The following is an 18411-nucleotide window of genomic DNA, read 5'->3' as shown; positions in this document are numbered from 1 at the left end:
AACTATTGCAGAAACCATTAATACCCGAAATGGCCACTTTTTTATCAGCAAAAGTTGAGCCAACTCAATTTTCGAAAGCGCCAACGATTGCTACTGCTGTAGCTGCTGATACAACGATTCATAGAGCAACGCACTGCGGACAAAAGTGGACAAATCGCTTAAAGTTCTTCCATTTAATCGGACTGTGCAAAAGCTCGCTGCCCTGGTGTAGCTGCTGGCCCTACTAATGCATCGACGCCATATCGTGAAAAAAAAAATGGTGCATGTAGCTGAGCTGATGGTACCCGTTCCCCGAATAGTGGCGGCGGCGCGCTTGGCGAGAAATAAAAACGACAAACAAATGCGAAAACATGGTTTTATTGCTGTAAAATGCAGTGAGTCAGTAGTGTGGCACCTTCTGATGTTGTACTTTACGGGGCCGTGGGGTGGCCGTCCAACATGGAGTTAGTGAGTGCTCCGGATTGCACTGTGTACGTACCGTACATGTGCCCTTTGCCTTTGGAAGATAGTAAAGGGCGATCGAGGGTTAGGTACCGATGGAATGGCAGTAGTTTGGGCAATAGGTTGGTAGCGCTTTACTGGGACCAGGAATGAGATTTTGGCTGGTGACGATGATTGCAAATGGAAGGGATCGAAAAATGTATAAGTGTCCCAAGTAAAAACTGAAACGTAGGGGACAGGAGGAATACGTACGGTAGGAAATTATTTATTTCTACATGACGTATAAGAGAAAGGCTCGCTTTTCGCTGTTATTGCGCATATGTTCTCCTTGTGATCCACCGTCAACGTCAGAGAGTCGCGGGGCCAATTTTTGGTGGAGCACCGAAACCGTTCATGTCATGGGAAAAAGCAGCAAACATTCAGATCATGAGTAGATGTGATCGTCGACCGTGTTTGCGTTGTTTATGGGGAAAAACTTAAAAACCAACTTCTTTTGATGATTGAAATCCAAATTCAACCGTAAGGATTTCTCTCAGTGCCAGTCGCATCATCATCACTCACGTCACGCTGGACATAAAAATATTATTTCAAATCCCATGGCCCCTAACCCCTCATCCGGCGGTGGACGGGGTCAGAGACAGGACAAAGGGCACACAAATACCCTACGAGATAATGTCAGTTTTAAGCTCTTATTTTATATTTCGTAGATTTGGAATCGCTCCAGAAGTAAATGTGTGTACGCTACTCCTGCTGCTCAGGACCCTTCGTTTTGGTGCTTTGCGGAACTGCTAGAACTGCATCTGCAGTGGAGAGTCGGTACATGTGCAGCGTTAACCATTTTTTTTTCTATTCCATTCTTAAGGTTCCCCGAAGGGAAGACCCATTTGCGCCCGTTTATTTCAAATCAGGGGAATCGGTTTAAAATGCAACATTGGAGGAAAACAATTTATTTGAATAATGTATCAGACATGCATATTTCACTTCACGGCATGAGAGGAAACAAGACAAGAATGCAAACCAGATCCAATGGTAACAACTTCAGTGAACAAAAAGGATATATGCGATCGTAAGCTCGACATTATGCTAGGACTAGGACGAACTCCGACGTTAACGAAGAAGATAGTTTCGATCTTACTCCAAACCTTTCCCACGCCCGTGTGAAGCCCATTGTCTCCCGGTACCACCATAAGGTATTGGAAGGGACTAAAGCATATCGCACCCTTATGGTTAGTTGCCCAATCTTGCAGCAACGGACTTCATGACCCGCTCTTTTAGGAGGACACCAAGGTATGGTGCCATAACCAGCTGTCCACGAAAGCTGAGGCAAGGTCAACATCACGACTGCAGTCTCGCTGCACTGATAATATCAAAAACTGATAACGCGTGTACCGCAAGGTAGCATGCCGGGGCTGAGCCAGCTTCCCGAGTGGTCCTTGCCACTCCCTCTGTCCGCAGAAGACAGGCTTCCCGCAAGTAAGGCGCTATCATCCAGCACACAGAAGCACGTGCCACCTGCTCCGACCTTGCCGGGGATCGCTTTCCAACTACAGGCTCGGATCCAACCCAGTAGACCTACACCACGACAGCAACGCTACCGGTAATGTTCTGACCGCGGCCACTTAATCGCCTGAAGGGTCGATTTCGACCGCAGGGCTCCGGTATGACCTACGTAACCAACTCCGATCCCATGGACTACCTCTAGCCATTTTCCGAGTCCACGCGTCATCTCCTCTGTAGCTCCAAGACGATGTGAAGCACTGTACGTCTCCCTGGTAATGATGGCGATAGGCATGGTACGGTACGCGCTCGCAACCCTCAGCCAGGGCGCAAAATTTTCGAGCAGACGAATTGAAGTTCACCGTGCAGCAATTTTCATTCACTTGCCTGCATATTCATATTCAGCTGCGATCGTCTTACCGTAGGCTTCAAGCGTAATGTCATCAGCAAAGCCGACAATCTCCACTCCCACCGGGAACTCTAACCTCAACACCTCGTCGTACATGACATTCCATAACACCGCACCCGGGATGGAACCTTGCGGGACTCCTGAGGTAATGTGAAAGCACTTCCGACCCACCTCTGTGTCGTAAACTAGTACTCGATTCTGGAAGTAACTTCCGAGAATCGTGTACAGGTACCCGGGTATCCACAGACGCAAGAGCGCATCAGCAATAGCTGGCCAACTGGCGCTGTTGAACGCGTTCCTTACATCCGGAGTCACTACTGCACAGTAGTGAATCCCTCTCCTCTTAGGCTGGAGCGTTATCTCGGCTGTCTTTGTAACCGACTAGATGGCGTTTACGATCGACTTCCCCTTCCGGAAGCTGAACTAATTGTTCGAGAGACCATTTACACCCTCGGTGTGCCTCAACATTCTATTGAGGATGATCTTTTCGGGCACCTTCCTTGCCGTGTCTATCAAGCATTTTGGTCTATATGCCGACGGATCTCCGGGTGGTTTACCCACCTTTGGCAATAGGACTAGGCTCTGCCTTTTCCACACTTCTGGGAAAAACTTCTTCATCCAGGCATTTCTGCATAGCAGACCTGAACATCTCGGGAGCCTCTGCAATAGCTACTTTTAAGGCCAGGTTCGAAACTCCGTCCGGACCTGAGGCCTTACCTACGCTAAGTAACTTTGCTATCCCCGCAAGTTCCACATCGGTGACCCTTACCTCATCGCCAACCCCAGTTCGCAGCTGTCCTACAAAAAGAGGTCAAGGGCTAGGATCATGACGTGGAAAAAGCCCCTCAATGATCCCTCCAACATCTCTGAAGACTGCTTTGTAGGAGCCATTGCACCTCTTGTATTGATTATCGCGATCCTGCAGGCATCACCCCATGCATCACCACCCGTCATTCGTTTCGTTCTTCCTTATTTCGTGCTCGCTGCATCCACCGCCTAGCCCGTAGGCAGGCGCGGTGCAGGTCCGCAATCACGTCGGTCCACCAGTAAGCCGGTGGTCTCTCATATCTAGGGAGGGTGGACTCGCCTAGCTATGGTCGCATCGTACGCACGCAAGAGCTTCGCTACTAGCTCGTCTCCGCTAAAACCGAGTAAGTATGATGTATTCCACCTGTGAGGGCTTGCCTTTGGTCTAGCCTCCTCATCCACTACCCACTACCTGCTGTTGTTGTAGTCGATACTGTAGAGAACCGCCAGGTGATCGCTGTGTGTGTAGCCATCGTCTACTCTCCAGTGCGAACTACTTGTTAGGCCAGGCCTACAAAAAGTAACGTCAATAATCGACTGCGCACCGTTCCGACTAAAGGTACTCTTAGTACCAACATTAGCAAGGTCGACATCTAACATTGCTACCCGAGCAGGAATGAATAACTGACACATAACTGCAGCATACCAAAGTCAGGTATCATACCAAGACAAGGTATTGGTCGGTTGTCGTGATATTGAAAAGAACTCACTTTGCTATTTTGTACGTAGCGACCCTGGTATCGTCCTGGTTCCAGACACTTGAAGCAAACCACCAGTGGCTCGTGGAATGTCAGATGGCATACGCACCAGTATACCATGATCCTCGTCCTACCTGTGTCCCTGTCGGCCCCTTTTGTAGCCTAACGGCTGTGGTTGTCACCTGTGCATGGCACTGCTGCCGCAGTGCCGTAACGAGCTCTTCCACTTCTGTGACCTCGTCTAGTGTTTTCACATTCAGAGTCGCCTCTTGTGTAAGAGCCCTCATCTCTATCCTTCACCAAGGACCTATTTCGCCATACTTTTGTGGGTGGCGTCCTTACGTTCCTTATCGCGCTCCAGCTCTAGGATCATCTCGACTGTACGAGTACTTCTGATACTGCATTCGGAACGGGCCAGCCATTTCAGGCCCACCATTCCCAGCTTTCCGGGACCCATGACAGGGGTCCGACTTGCCGGCATTACTGCCGACCTTCGGGGTTAGTATTCTCCTAGCCTTGCGGGCACCGCCAGACAGCTCCTGACGGCTGCCTCACCCGCTTCTGCGAGCGCTTATCACAAGTAGTCACATCCTTCACACCTTTTGGACTTCCTGCGAAAGCTTAGGTCTCCGTCTAGGTGGACTTCGTAACCCTCGCTTTCGTCGGTTCCGCCGCTGCAGCAGTTTTCACGAGTCTCCGTGATCCTGCTTGTCATCGTACGTTGACTTACGAAGTCGCAACAGGACCGTTTTCAGGTCCTTACTTATGTTAGACTTCGTGGACGCAAAGTCGAGGATCTTGCCTAGCTGCTGCTCAGCTACCTCAGGAGTTAGCCTCGCCAGTACCACTAGATCCTGATTGATTTGTTTGTTTATTTAAACTTCTTAATACTTAATCCCACGAGTTGCACGGGAAAGAAGGTCCACCACGCCAGAGCCCTGCATTAACGCGGTAAGAGACGAAATACGGTGGGGGTGTCCAACTGCCCAGGTACTCCACAGGCTCCGTTAACGATCTTTTTCACCTTTGATCATTCATTCCTCGGCACGGGTCGCTTGATACCTTGAATTGAGGTTAGTAGTCCTATTCTTAGCCGGCGACTACGGGCTTGGGTCCGACTTACCGGCACACTTTCTGACTTTCGGGGTTAACAATCGCCTAGCATCAGTGTATGAAAACTCGGGTGTGTGAGAAAAACAAAGACAAAAATGTTTCAGTACTATGTAGCAACAAGCCAATCTGAATCTTTGTCATTGTCGTTCATAGCAAGCAACAAAAACAAAACTGTACGATACATTATTTCATACAAAAGTGTATCACGATATACATTTGTTATTTCAACGAAGATACATGACAAACGACACACTGCAATATGTTGCGACAAAAACGAGGATGGATTGTTGCGCACACATGATGGATTGCAACTCTCTTTATGTTTAATGTTGTCTTTCATTACCGTCAGCACAACTGTAGTTTTCAAGCCGAATATTTCAAAAGGAACCTAAATACCTCCAAAAAGAACAAACTAGTCTATTTTTTAATTTAAAATGTCATATTATCATAATATCATAATATAAGGAAAATATAAGGAAAATAAAATAAGGAAAAATCCAGTTTATTACTTATTTATTATATTTCACCCTATTGTAATGAAAATATTAAAAACTGTAGATCAGACCAAATGAAATGTTGCTCAAGTTGTTAGTTTTGCTGTTACCGATTGCCAGGTGTGCAAAGTTCGTGTTCCTTACCGAGTATAGTTCTTGCGCGGAAAAATGGAAAACAAAAATTTGAGCATTTCCGAAAAAGTTCGGAATCTGTTTCTTCTTAAAAATGAACGGTATAAGTGCACTCTTGCGGCGGACTGCCATTACGCACCAAAGTCCTTGGTGATAACGAACTGCCTTCGACACATAAAGGATGCGCATCATGACAGCTACAACATTCTGCAACTGGGGAAACAATTACTTCCGGATAATGATGTAAACCGCAACCGGAAAAAAGGGCCCGTGTGGATGACGAGTATGCTACGGTACGGGTATCGAAGCAGCGATTGATGGGTGGCATTTTGAAAATGTTCACCGTACATGGCGTGGCCTTCCGTGGCATGAGCTGGGAAGGTTTTCGAGAGATCATCGACCCACTCCTAGATGCCTTTCATCTGACAATCAATGAACACAATATTGTTCAGCACATTAAAAACATCAGTGGAACAATCGACACTGTGATCAGGGAAGAAGTGAAGGACAAACTGGTCAGCATCAAATTCGACACAACGTCGAAAATGAACCGCAGTGTGCTGGCGGTTAGTGCACAATATTACAAGGAGTTGAAATTGGAGCGACGTTCACTCGGTAAGTGTTCCCCTTATAACCCCCTACGAAACCTCCTGAAATGCCCTGAAACGTCTCAAAGCGCGTTAATACGCCTTGGAATGCTTTGAAACGTTTCTGAAACCCAATGAAATTTCCGTAGAATTAACTTGAGAGCCTCTGGGGCCCCCAAAACCCCTTTTCAAAACTGAAACGACTTGAAACGTCTCTTAACCCCCAAAACTCACCTGAGAATCTCTAAGGCCGCCTCTGAAACCCCCATGAAATCTCCGTGTAATTAACTTGAGAGCCACTGAAGCCCCCTAAAGCCCCTCTTAAACCTCTTGACCCGCCATAAACGCTGTGAAATGCCTCTAAAACCAACATGAAAACTCCGTGAAATTCACCTGTGAGCCGCTGAAGCCCCCTTAAATCACTCTTGAAACCTCCTCAAATGCATTGAAACGCTCTTAAACACCTCTGAAACCTTTGTGACGTTCACCTGTGAGCCAATGAAGCCCGCTAAGGGCCCTCCTGAAGCGCCCTGAAACGCCCTTGAAATCCATCTGAATCGGAACCTCCCAGAATAGGGGTCCCAGAAAGCATAGACACAACTTTGCAGCTCTGTCATTTGGGAATTGATGCATAAACAAACTTTATTTTCACACATGCAGCATTGGATAGAAAAAAGCAAACATTTTATCATTTCCATACAAAATAACTATTTTTGGATGTCTATATCTTGGGATTCTATGAGCCGATTGAGCTAAAAAAATGACACAAACCTAGAAATTACCTGTATTTTTAATTTCCACTGAGTTTGAGAACTTTTATAGACAACATGTAGTTTTTCTGTTCAACATACCATGACTAGGGTAATTCATGTATTTTGGACAGGCTGAAGACAACGTTGGAAAAATCATCCCCTAGCTTCCTTAGAAAGTAATTGATTATTTCGCAAAATTCCTAATACGCTTATAATATGACTGTACTTTGCGTTCCTGGTGACAAAAACCTTAACGAAAGCATTTTAAGCTGAGAAAATCACAATTTCCAATCGCCTGTTAGAATTGCTTTTTGGACACCGAATATATGTTTTGGACACCCTCAGGTATATATAATTTGGACAGGGCAATTATCTCAATGTTTAGCCATGAATACTGCTAAATTATGGAAGTAACATAAATTAACAAATATTTTCTTGCGAATAATCAAATTTCTCCGCTTAACAGGCATCTATTTTGATAACTATTACAGTTTTAGTTAAAATAGAGAAAATATCGCCATACCCACATAATACGCCTCCAAGTATGCAAGTGTACAGCATCCCCGTGTAGTTTGTCAGATGACCAAAATATATTTACAGTAGAAAACTTGTAATGTATTTTGGACACCACTTATTTTAAGCGTTCTAGATGAAAGTTAAGAGATTGGCTGCCTAATGCTTCTTTATTGAACATTTTTCATTGCAATAAGGCTTTTAAATTTCTTACAGTTATTAATTCAACGATTTTGAAGCGAATATTGAATGTTACTGTGAAGTGTATGTCGTCTTGCATACCTGTGCATTTGAGGGGTTTTAGTGAAATAATTTACATTTTCGATAATTTTGAAGTAAATTCTTAATTGTTAAGCGTATTTTCACCGTAAGTCATCAGAATAGGGTCTACTTGATCCAATAATCAGTATTGAGAAGTATCTACTTTTATAAGCTCTCCGGAACAAGACATACAACGCCGTGCCTGTCCAAATTACATACATGTCCAAATTATATTTTTTACCCAATTATTAAAATTTGCATTTAACACTTCGTTCAACATTTCCTATAATACCTTTCAAAGCTTCTGCGCAAAATTCTATATTTTTCAATAACATCGCTCAGGCCCGTATTTAAGGAGGGGCAAAGGGGGCAAGTGCCCCGCCCCCCCTCCCCCCCCCCCCCCCCCCCCGATTAGGGGGGCCCCCCAAGAATCCTGTAGCACTATATATTTTCTTCAAGGGGCCTCCACATCCGTTTGGGCCCGGGCCCTCACAATCCTTAATCCGGGCATGTGTAGCACTGTGATCATATCTTGTACCTCAATTGATGAATTAGCCATCGAAAGATATGATCGAAGCAAGGAGGGGCCATGGTTGTGTCAAATTCCGGAGATATTCTTCTACTGTAGATATAAACATGTAAATAATGCCACTGAATGTTTCTGGAATGTATTAATTCATTACAGATATCCATAGAAATACTTTGGTTGCTTGTTAAGAAAATTATTGTATTCTCGTTATACAAAGTTGTGCTCACACTTTCTGGGAAACCCTAAATATTATACAGTGACATCACCTAATTCCACGGTTGATTTTTTTGTATTTCTTTAATATATTGATTTCAGGAGTCATTGAGTTACATGAAAGGCACACTGCCTTGTATCTCAAAGAGAAAGTTGAAGAGCTTTGCGCAAAATTTGGAATTAAACGTTCTCAAATTTATTCAGCAACTGTTGATAACGGTCGCAACGTGGTCAAAGCAGTCGATCTCATGCAAGAATGGGCAACTGATGATGAAGATGCCGAGAACGAATCGCTCATGGTAAATATTTATGCTGGCAAATTTTACATCATACGTTGAATAATCTGATATTTTTTAGGACGATTCCGGTCAAGTTCAAGACATGGATGATGATGCCGCACACGAACACCTGGTACACCTCACTGATGAATTCGAAGAGTCCCTAAGAGAGCACAAAGTGGAGTGCATTAGATGCGGATCACATACCATCAATCTTGTCGTGAACGATGTGACGAGTGCTTCAGAACGAGATGACGATGCTCTGAAGCACATTGTAAAAATTGTGAAATCCTATCGGAGAGCTGAATACAAGAAAGCGTTTAAAATCACTAAAACATCCATGCCACCGATTCCCAATAAAACTCGTTGGAACGTGTACTACAGCATGGCCACAGAGTTATTGGAGAATCGAGAGTTTTTCACCGATATGGGATCGCAATATAAAGAACAAGATCTATCCGACTACTGGAGCTTCCTGGAAGAATATCAAGAAGCATTCCAGCCACTATACGAAGCGTCAATGAGGTCTCAGAAAATGGAATGTGGAATTAGCCAGTTCCACCTCGAATGGCTTAAGGCCTTTGGGAAAGTTAAGTCTTTGAAAACGAACAGATTCACTTCAACGGTTCTGCAATCCATGGCGAAGAGGCAGCAGACCATGACGAGCAACATTGCGTACAAAGCCGCTTTATTCATGGACCCCCGATTTTCGTATAATGGCTCGGAACTCTTCAAGACGGACGAAAAAACTGAAGTAGTGGTAAGAAGTGGTATCTAAAGTTTATCTGGGATCATTTGGGCAGGGGGACCTATTTTGGGCACTTAACGCAACAACAATGATCGTGACTGGGGATTTGTTTTTACTATAATAAATAACGATAGTTTAACAGTTAACTTTATTTATCTTTTGTTTGTAGGCTTATCTTATCGGCGTATGGAAAAAAATAAACGCAAATTTTCCGGATGTGAATACGGAACAAACCTCCAAATCTGATACAGACACTGGTCCAATGGATTCGTCGTTTGACATAAACGATTTCTTCACAGAGTTGTTTGGACAGGGCACCTCTGCGCGGTCTCAGGCTCCGAACTCGCTGGAAGACAAATTGTATCAAATCCAGTACCAAGACCGAGTGAATCCAGCGGATGAAAACTTCAATGTAATCCACTACTGGTACACTCAGAAAGTACGGGATGAAAGGCTGTGGAAGATTGCACAAGTTGTGTACGCTGCCGCATCCTCGCAGGCTGCCGTGGAGCGAGATTTCTCTGCCTATAACCTTATTTTCACAAACTCGAGGAACAGGCTGGCAGGAGACACAATCGAAAGTGTCCTGAAAGTCAAGCTAAACCGAGATTTGCTTGACTCGGCCATCCGTGAAATATACAAAACAAAGATGTAAGAATAAGGATACCTCATATGTTTATTTCGCATTTTTTTTCAACTTTTGTGTGCGAAAACGGAAAATTATTTGCTTTTAAGCCGAAAAGTTACCTAGTTTTAGGTCATGTGTATGTAAATATGAAATGAAATAAAATATGTCCACAATCTCTACTAGAAATAAAGTTTTGAAACATGATCCGAAATGCACTGGTAGGGTAAAATGGGCATAGGGTAAATTATGATACATTTATTTGACATTTCTTCCGATCATCTCCTGTAGTTACTAAATTTTACAATTCCGCTCAAACTCTACTTTCCCAAAGGAAGGAGAACGTGCCTCTGGAGCCGTCCTACTGATAAACCGTTAATTTAAAGTACTTTGGGTGGCAACTGTTAACGCCCTGACCGTCCCAGATTGAGTGTATATGGAATTCAACATAGGGTGGTACTCACGACCACCCCCTTAGGAGGCAAAATGCAATAAACCGTTACTTAAGAGTACTTTGGGTGGCCACTGTTAACGCCCTGACCGTACCAGATTGAGAGTATATGGGATTTAACATAGGGTGGTATCCACGACCACCCCCTCAGGAGGCAAAATGTAATAAACCGTTACTTCAGAGTATTTTGGGTGGTCACTGTTAACGCCCTGACCGTACCAGATTGAGAGTATATGGGATTCAACATAGGGTGGTATCCACGACCACCCCCTCAGGAGGCAAAATGTAATAAACCGTTACTTCAGAGTATTTTGGGTGGTCACTGTTAACGCCCTGACCGTACCAGATTGAGAGTTTTTGGGATTCAACATAGGGTGGTACCCACGACCACCCCCTCAGGAGGCAAAATGTAATAAACCGTTAATTTAGAGTACTTTGGGTGGCCACTGTTAACGCCCTGACCGTACCAGATTGAGAGTATATGGGATTCAACATAGGGTGGTACCCACGACCACCCCCTCAGGAGGCAAAATGCAATAAACCGTTACTTAAGAGTACTTTGGGTGGCCACTGTTAACGCCCTGACCGTACCAGATTGAGAGTATATGGGATTTAACATGGGGTGGTACCCACGACCACCCCCTCAGGAGGCAAAATGTAATAAACCGTTACTTAGGAGTATTTTGGGTGGTCACTGTTAACGCCCTGACCGTACCAGATTGAGAGTATATGGGATTCAACATAGGGTGGTATCCACGACCACCCCCTCAGGAGGCAAAATGTAATAAACCGTTACTTCAGAGTATTTTGGGTGGTCACTGTTAACGCCCTGACCGTACCAGATTGAGAGTATATGGGATTCAACATAGGGTGGTACGGGAGCGGGACATTTGGCATAAAGTCATTTGGCATAAGGTCGTTTGGCATAAGGTCACTTGGCATAAAGACATTTGGCATAACGGTCATTTGGCATAATGGACATTTGGCATAACCGAAATGCACCCTCTTTATTATGCCAAGTGTCCATTATGCCAAATGACCGTTATGCCAAATGTCTTTATGCCAAGTGACCTTATGCCAAACGGCCTTATGCCAAATGACTTTATGCCAAATGACACAGACCCGGGTGGTACCCACGACCACCCCCTCAGGAGGCAAAATGTAATAAACCGTTAATTTAGAGTACTTTGGGTGGCCACTGTTAACGCCCTGACCGTACCAGATTGAGAGTATATGGGATTCAACATAGGGTGGTACCCACGACCACCCCCTCAGGAGGCAAAATGTAATAAACCGTTAATTTAGAGTACTTTGGGTGGCCACTGTTAACGCCCTGACCGTACCAGATTGAGAGTATATGGGATTCAACATAGGGTGGTACCCACGACCACCCCCTCAGGAGGCAAAATGCAATAAACCGTTACTTAAGAGTACTTTGGGTGGCCACTGTTAACGCCCTGACCGTACCAGATTGAGAGTATATGGGATTTAACATGGGGTGGTACCCACGACCACCCCCTCAGGAGGCAAAATGTAATAAACCGTTACTTAGGAGTATTTTGGGTGGTCACTGTTAACGCCCTGACCGTACCAGATTGAGAGTATATGGGATTCAACATAGGGTGGTATCCACGACCACCCCCTCAGGAGGCAAAATGTAATAAACCGTTACTTCAGAGTATTTTGGGTGGTCACTGTTAACGCCCTGACCGTACCAGATTGAGAGTATATGGGATTTAACATGGGGTGGTACCCACGACCACCCCCTCAGGAGGCAAAATGTTATAAACCGTCACTTAGGAGTATTTTGGGTGGTCACTGTTAACGCCCTGACCGTACCAGATTGAGAGTATATGGGATTCAACATAGGGTGGTATCCACGACCACCCCATCAGGAGGCAAAATGTTATAAACCGTTACTTAAGAGTATTTTGGGTGGTCACTGTTAACGCCCTGACCGTACCAGATTGAGAGTATATGGGATTCAACATAGGGTGGTACCCACGACCACCCCCTCAGGAGGCAAAATGTAATAAACCGTTACTTAAGAGTACTTTGGGTGGCCACTGTTAACGCCCTGACCGTACCAGATTGAGAGTATATGGGATTTAACATGGGGTGGTACCCACGACCACCCCCTCAGGAGGCAAAATGTTATAAACCGTTACTTAAGAGTATTTTGGGTGGTCACTGTTAACGCCCTGACCGTACCAGATTGAGAGTATATGGGATTCAACATAGGGTGGTACCCACGACCACCCCCTCAGGAGGCAAAATGCAATAAACCGTTACTTAAGAGTACTTTGGGTGGCCACTGTTAACGCCCTGACCGTACCAGATTGAGAGTATATGGGATTTAACATGGGGTGGTACCCACGACCACCCCCTCAGGAGGCAAAATGTAATAAACCGTTACTTAGGAGTATTTTGGGTGGTCACTGTTAACGCCCTGACCGTACCAGATTGAGAGTATATGGGATTCAACATAGGGTGGTACCCACGACCACCCCCTCAGGAGGCAAAATGTAATAAACCGTTAATTTAGAGTACTTTGGGTGGCCACTGTTAACGCCCTGACCGTACCAGATTGAGAGTATATGGGATTCAACATAGGGTGGTACCCACGACCACCCCCTCAGGAGGCAAAATGCAATAAACCGTTACTTAAGAGTACTTTGGGTGGCCACTGTTAACGCCCTGACCGTACCAGATTGAGAGTATATGGGATTTAACATGGGGTGGTACCCACGACCACCCCCTCAGGAGGCAAAATGTAATAAACCGTTACTTAGGAGTATTTTGGGTGGTCACTGTTAACGCCCTGACCGTACCAGATTGAGAGTATATGGGATTCAACATAGGGTGGTATCCACGACCACCCCCTCAGGAGGCAAAATGTAATAAACCGTTACTTCAGAGTATTTTGGGTGGTCACTGCTAACGCCCTGACCGTACCAGATTGAGAGTATATGGGATTTAACATAGGGTGGTACCCACGACCACCCCCTCAGGAGGCAAAATGTAATAAACCGTTAATTTAGAGTACTTTGGGTGGCCACTGTTAACGCCCTGACCGTACCAGATTGAGAGTATATGGGATTCAACATAGGGTGGTACCCACGACCACCCCCTCAGGAGGCAAAATGTAATAAACCGTTACTTAAGAGTATTTTGGGTGGTCACTGTTAACGCCCTGACCGTACCAGATTGAGAGTATATGGGATTCAACATAGGGTGGTATCCACGACCACCCCCTCAGGAGGCAAAATGTAATAAACCGTTACTTCAGAGTATTTTGGGTGGTCACTGTTAACGCCCTGACCGTACCAGATTGAGAGTATATGGGATTTAACATAGGGTGGTACCCACGACCACCCCCTCAGGAGGCAAAATGTAATAAACCGTTAATTTAGAGTACTTTGGGTGGCCACTGTTAACGCCCTGACCGTACCAGATTGAGAGTATATGGGATTCAACATAGGGTGGTACCCACGACCACCCCCTCAGGAGGCAAAATGCAATAAACCGTTACTTAAGAGTATTTTGGGTGGTCACTGTTAACGCCCTGACCGTACCAGATTGAGAGTATATGGGATGCCCCATCAGGAGGCAAAATGTAATAAACCGTTAATTTAGAGTACTTTGGGTGGCCACTGTTAACGCCCTGACCGTACCAGATTGAGTGTATATGGCATTCAACATAGGGTGGTACCGGACCCCTCAGGAGGCAAAAAGTAATAAACCGTTATTTTCGAGTATTTAGGGTAACGTACCTTCTATCAGATAAAGCTTGTCTTCCTGGTTATAGGGTAGCGTATTATTGTGCTTACCACACAATTGGCTGTGGCCATGCTAAAAGAATACCGAGTTGAAGCGAGGCAGGCTTAGTTCCAGTGGAAATATAGAGCCAGAAAAAGAAGAAAATGAAAAAGCACAATACCAGCAGTCGAATCAAACTTACTTTACATCTGTAGATTTGCATGTGCTCAAAGTCGCGACATTGGTGTTGCAAAGATAGTAAAATAAAACTGCGGTTCCTGGTAAATTCTGTTCTGTCTACTGCGTTTTTGGTGTTCTAAGTCCAAACATACAAACATGATAAACAATAAGTAATGAAAAATCGACTGTAGGAGCTTTCTGGTATGGGCTACTGATATGAGTAACAGTATGTTATATAAGTTTTATTAATATTAATTTCTTTTACTTCAAAACTTACTTATTTTTGTATTCGATGTGATTTATTCATAATATCATCATATGGAGCTACAGCTGCTCTGTAGTTGACAACAGCATATGAACTATCGCTCGACAAAAAACTACTGCGGACATAGATGATAAGCTCCCGAACTGTAAGTCGCAGCTTGCTTGGGAGCATCTAATGTTCTGTTAAGCTGAACAATGTGCGGTGGCGGAAGCTGGAAGATGTGTGATGGCGAAGGAACTGGTGAGCTCGCTTACGACAAATCCAATAATCAAAAGGTTGGCTCGGCATGCTGCAAAATGACCCTTATCACAAGGAAGCTTGGAGCACATATTATCCATATTATCTGATGCCGAAGGGCCTGACGAGCGTAAAGCGCACTCGAAGTTGAAGCCTCGGCCCAACACGTTCACTTCACCATTGTGTTCCGCCAGTAAAGGACTGTTTGCGCTGTGCTGGAAACAGATGTCATTTAGATATTTTGTAAAAAATCTACGTAACACCGTACTTACCCAGTAATAAGCACCGAAAATCACTTTGAAACACCGTTTATCATTTCGCTCTCCGTTTATGACAAACCTATATCGTATGATTACAGGCTTGCAACAAAACAAAGTGTTTATTTTGTCTCAGTTCAGTCATGACAAGCCAGCTGCAGCACAAACATGTATCAACAACATCCATAAGCAAAACAAACCCGATGTCGCAGCGTGTATGCGACAATGCGATGATTGTATCAACTCTTGTATCGTGTGCACATGCCGTATGCAACACGACCATGTTGATGAAGTATGGAATAATGGTATGTTGCGATGAGTATTATATTGCTCTTTTTTCAGTGTTGGTGAGCAACATTTCTTACCCTGCCTAGCATTGCGTGTGCCGCCGGGTAGCTCCTCATCTGACGCCTTCCTCACGCGCTTCTGCGATTGCTTGTCGTATATAATCGCGTACGCCGCACTGAAGTGCGAAGGTCTTCGTCTGGGTTCACTTTGGCACCTTCATATTTATGGATTCTGCCGCTGCCACAGTTGCCATGAATTTATCATGGTCCTGCTTGACCTCCATCGTTGACTTGTGACGTCTCATCAGGGTCTACTTGAGGTCCTTACAGATGATAGACTTCGATGACGCAGAGTCAATGGTGCAGTCATTGCGTAGCCACCTTCATTGCAGAGAACCCAGAATGACGTACAGCATTTTCCCCCGATCTCCCCTTCCCAGAGCACAAGATATTGTTCCGTGCCAGTGCGAACGAAAATCGCCCGACAGTCTGCGCTCCAGCAGCAGGAAGCAACGACCAGAAGGAAACTGGCAGGAAATAAAAACGTTGGAAATATTCTTTCACCAACGGGAATAATGCTTCGTAGCAGTCTTCTGTGGGGCACGCCGCCGCGGCCACGCCACCGATGCTATTTTCTAGGATTTCGTTTATGTGTTATGTTACTGCTTGCTTACTGCTTGTTCAGCTGCTCGCTCATGCGGCAACGCGTGTGTACATACATAAATACACACAAACACACACACACACACACACACACAAAGATTGCTCGGAATTGCCCGAGAACTCGTAGAAAAAAGCTCATCCTGACACATGCACATTTGCTCAGCCGTGAGTTTATGCGAACGATTGTTATAATTTCAATGGATTAGTGCTTTTCGGTTGCATTGAGCTGAATCCGACGTGGCGTGATTGCACGACCGGAACTTTATGACGAAAAGCTGCTCGTATGGTGAACGAAACAAGAACATCGGTGATAACAATAAAAAGCATTTTAACATTCAATATAATTTAAAGACATATGATTTTAATCACTCATGATAAAGTTCTGAGGTACGTACAATCATTACAGATGGATGTCGCGCAATCACCAGTATTTCATTCTCTATAATCCTGGCTATTGGCTGTATCCTTCGAATTTGCTGGTTATGTCGGAGCCCGTGGCGCATTGGTCCACACGTTCGCTTCATAAGCGGATGGTCATGGGATCGAACCCAGCCCCGGCACTTGCAATTTTTCGTCAGTTGCTCTTCCCCCCGAGAGCAGCTGGCACCTGACCCTTTTCGGAGCATATGCTCCAACGGACCCGGAATTCGGATATCGGCGAACCGCAACTCATAATGGACCCCCAATCGGACTGGAAAAGGAACAGCAGCCACACATCAGCATCATCGTGCTCATCATTCTACCATGGACAGGGTACAAGAGTGAAAGAAGCACAAAGGCAAAAACCAGTTCAATAAAGTTGAATAGAATAGAATACATTTAGGCAGTGTACAAAGTGGAAGTGCAGCGTCCAATTGGAATCGCTCACGTAGTACCCTAGTGGACAAAAGAGCTGTAAATTAGGTTAAGTGATCAAGAATGAAAAAAAATTGCTGGTAAATCAGTATAGGGTAAGAAATCAAACTTTGAACTAGTCAAATTGTAATCTTAATTTGAACCATTTCGAAATTCATTAAAACGACTTACTTTTTAGGCAAATATTGTCCCAAAAAATACGTAAAACAGCTTCCTGTAATATAACCTGATAACATGGACTTTAAAAGCATTGTAAAAAGCGTTTTTGTCATGTAAAACAGGCAATTGAAAAATCACTGTGATTCCACCCATTTCCCCTCAGAGAAAGCACATTTTCGGTGCACTCGTACAGCTCATGTATTGTGTCACACGCAATATGTGAACACGTCAAATGAAAGCTTATTTATCGTAGAATCAACCAACCGAATAATATTCCGCATTATTTGTCATAAAATTATCAAATTTAAGTAATTCTTACTTGGAGAATGTTATCTTAAGTTGAACCATTTGTAATCTAAATTTGAACTAGTAAACGGGGGCGAGCTTCCAGTGTTGGCCTGCAGACTGCGCTAGTGGTTGTTTTGTTTACTCTTGGGGGATAAAGAAATCCAAATTTAGTTTCCAAGTTCCTGAAGAGTTTAAAACATTCTTAGTTGAAATTCCACTGCCTACTGAAAAATAGTTATGGGAATTAGCAGATCCATGTGATTTTCAATCGTTCAGCACAAAATTGGCTGTTGTGGGAGATGCTCGAGCTGCTGCCGCCAGTAGTTCAAATTAAGATTAAAATTGGTTCAAATTATGATTACGATGGTTCAAATTAAGATTAAAATCATTGTTGACGAATAATCGAATTTTTCAATTAAATTCGGTGCAAACACAAACTTTTTACCACTTAACAGAATGCTTATACCCGTGGCTTTCATGTACATAAGTTTTTCCGTAGTAAATTATTTCCATGTGAGAGAAAAAAATCACTCAAAATTTGCGCTACTTCGGAAAGCCGCAATATGGTTCAACTTTTGATTACCTACCCTACACATGTTTATTATTTCTTTATTATCGTCTTCGATTTCGATTCATTATAGCTCATATGAGAGATAATGATTTAAACTTATTCCCAGATATGCGATATTCTCGCAAATAGACCCAACGTGTTGCCAAATTATTCACATTCAAACTTTGTGTTTGACATCTATCAACATACAAATTGCCAGTTTTCCAACTCGTAACACCAGTCAGTCCAACAAATTGCGACTAGTACCGAAAAAGTTTGAGTTTTCAAAACCAGATATACTACTGCTGTTGCTGCTGCTGTCGGTGCCAGAGAACATCAACTTGTCTTCTCCATTGAATCTCA

General features: G+C 44.2%; 1 protein-coding gene and 1 long non-coding RNA gene across 2 annotated transcripts; one reads left to right on the top strand and one right to left on the bottom strand.

Moving 5' to 3' along the window:
• The first annotated feature begins 8216 nt into the window (after positions 1–8216).
• On the top strand, positions 8217–10171 carry LOC134291398 (zinc finger BED domain-containing protein 4-like). Its single transcript, XM_062859103.1, has 3 exons — positions 8217–8745; positions 8804–9484; positions 9642–10171. The coding sequence occupies exons 1-3, from the start codon at positions 8695–8697 to the stop codon at positions 10125–10127; spliced, it is 1218 nt and encodes a 405-aa protein (XP_062715087.1). The 5' UTR covers positions 8217–8694; the 3' UTR covers positions 10128–10171.
• A 4511-nt stretch (positions 10172–14682) lies between these two features.
• Positions 14683–15609, bottom strand: LOC134291397 (uncharacterized). Its single transcript, XR_009999072.1, has 2 exons — positions 15262–15609; positions 14683–15204 (listed from the first exon to the last, which is right to left on the bottom strand). It is a non-coding gene; the product is annotated as an uncharacterized LOC134291397 (long non-coding RNA).
• Between the last annotated feature and the right edge of the window lie 2802 nt (positions 15610–18411).

This window comes from Aedes albopictus, chromosome 3, assembly GCF_035046485.1.
Source record: "Aedes albopictus strain Foshan chromosome 3, AalbF5, whole genome shotgun sequence".
Lineage (NCBI taxonomy): Eukaryota > Metazoa > Arthropoda > Insecta > Diptera > Culicidae > Aedes > Aedes albopictus.
The sequence above is the reverse complement of the archived record's forward strand: the minus strand, read 5'-3'. Positions and strand labels throughout refer to the sequence as shown.

What these genes read in the sequence shown, in the direction of transcription:
- LOC134291398 (XM_062859103.1), top strand. Translation starts at nt 8,695, where the DNA reads ATGCAAGAATGGGCAACTGATGATGAAGATGCCGAGAACGAATCGCTC. An exon ending in CCGAGAACGAATCGCTCATG is followed by an intron (nt 8,746 to 8,803) that starts GTAAATATTTAT and finishes GATATTTTTTAG; the next exon opens with GACGATTCCGGTCAAGTTCA. An exon ending in ACGAAAAAACTGAAGTAGTG is followed by an intron (nt 9,485 to 9,641) that starts GTAAGAAGTGGT and finishes TTTTGTTTGTAG; the next exon opens with GCTTATCTTATCGGCGTATG.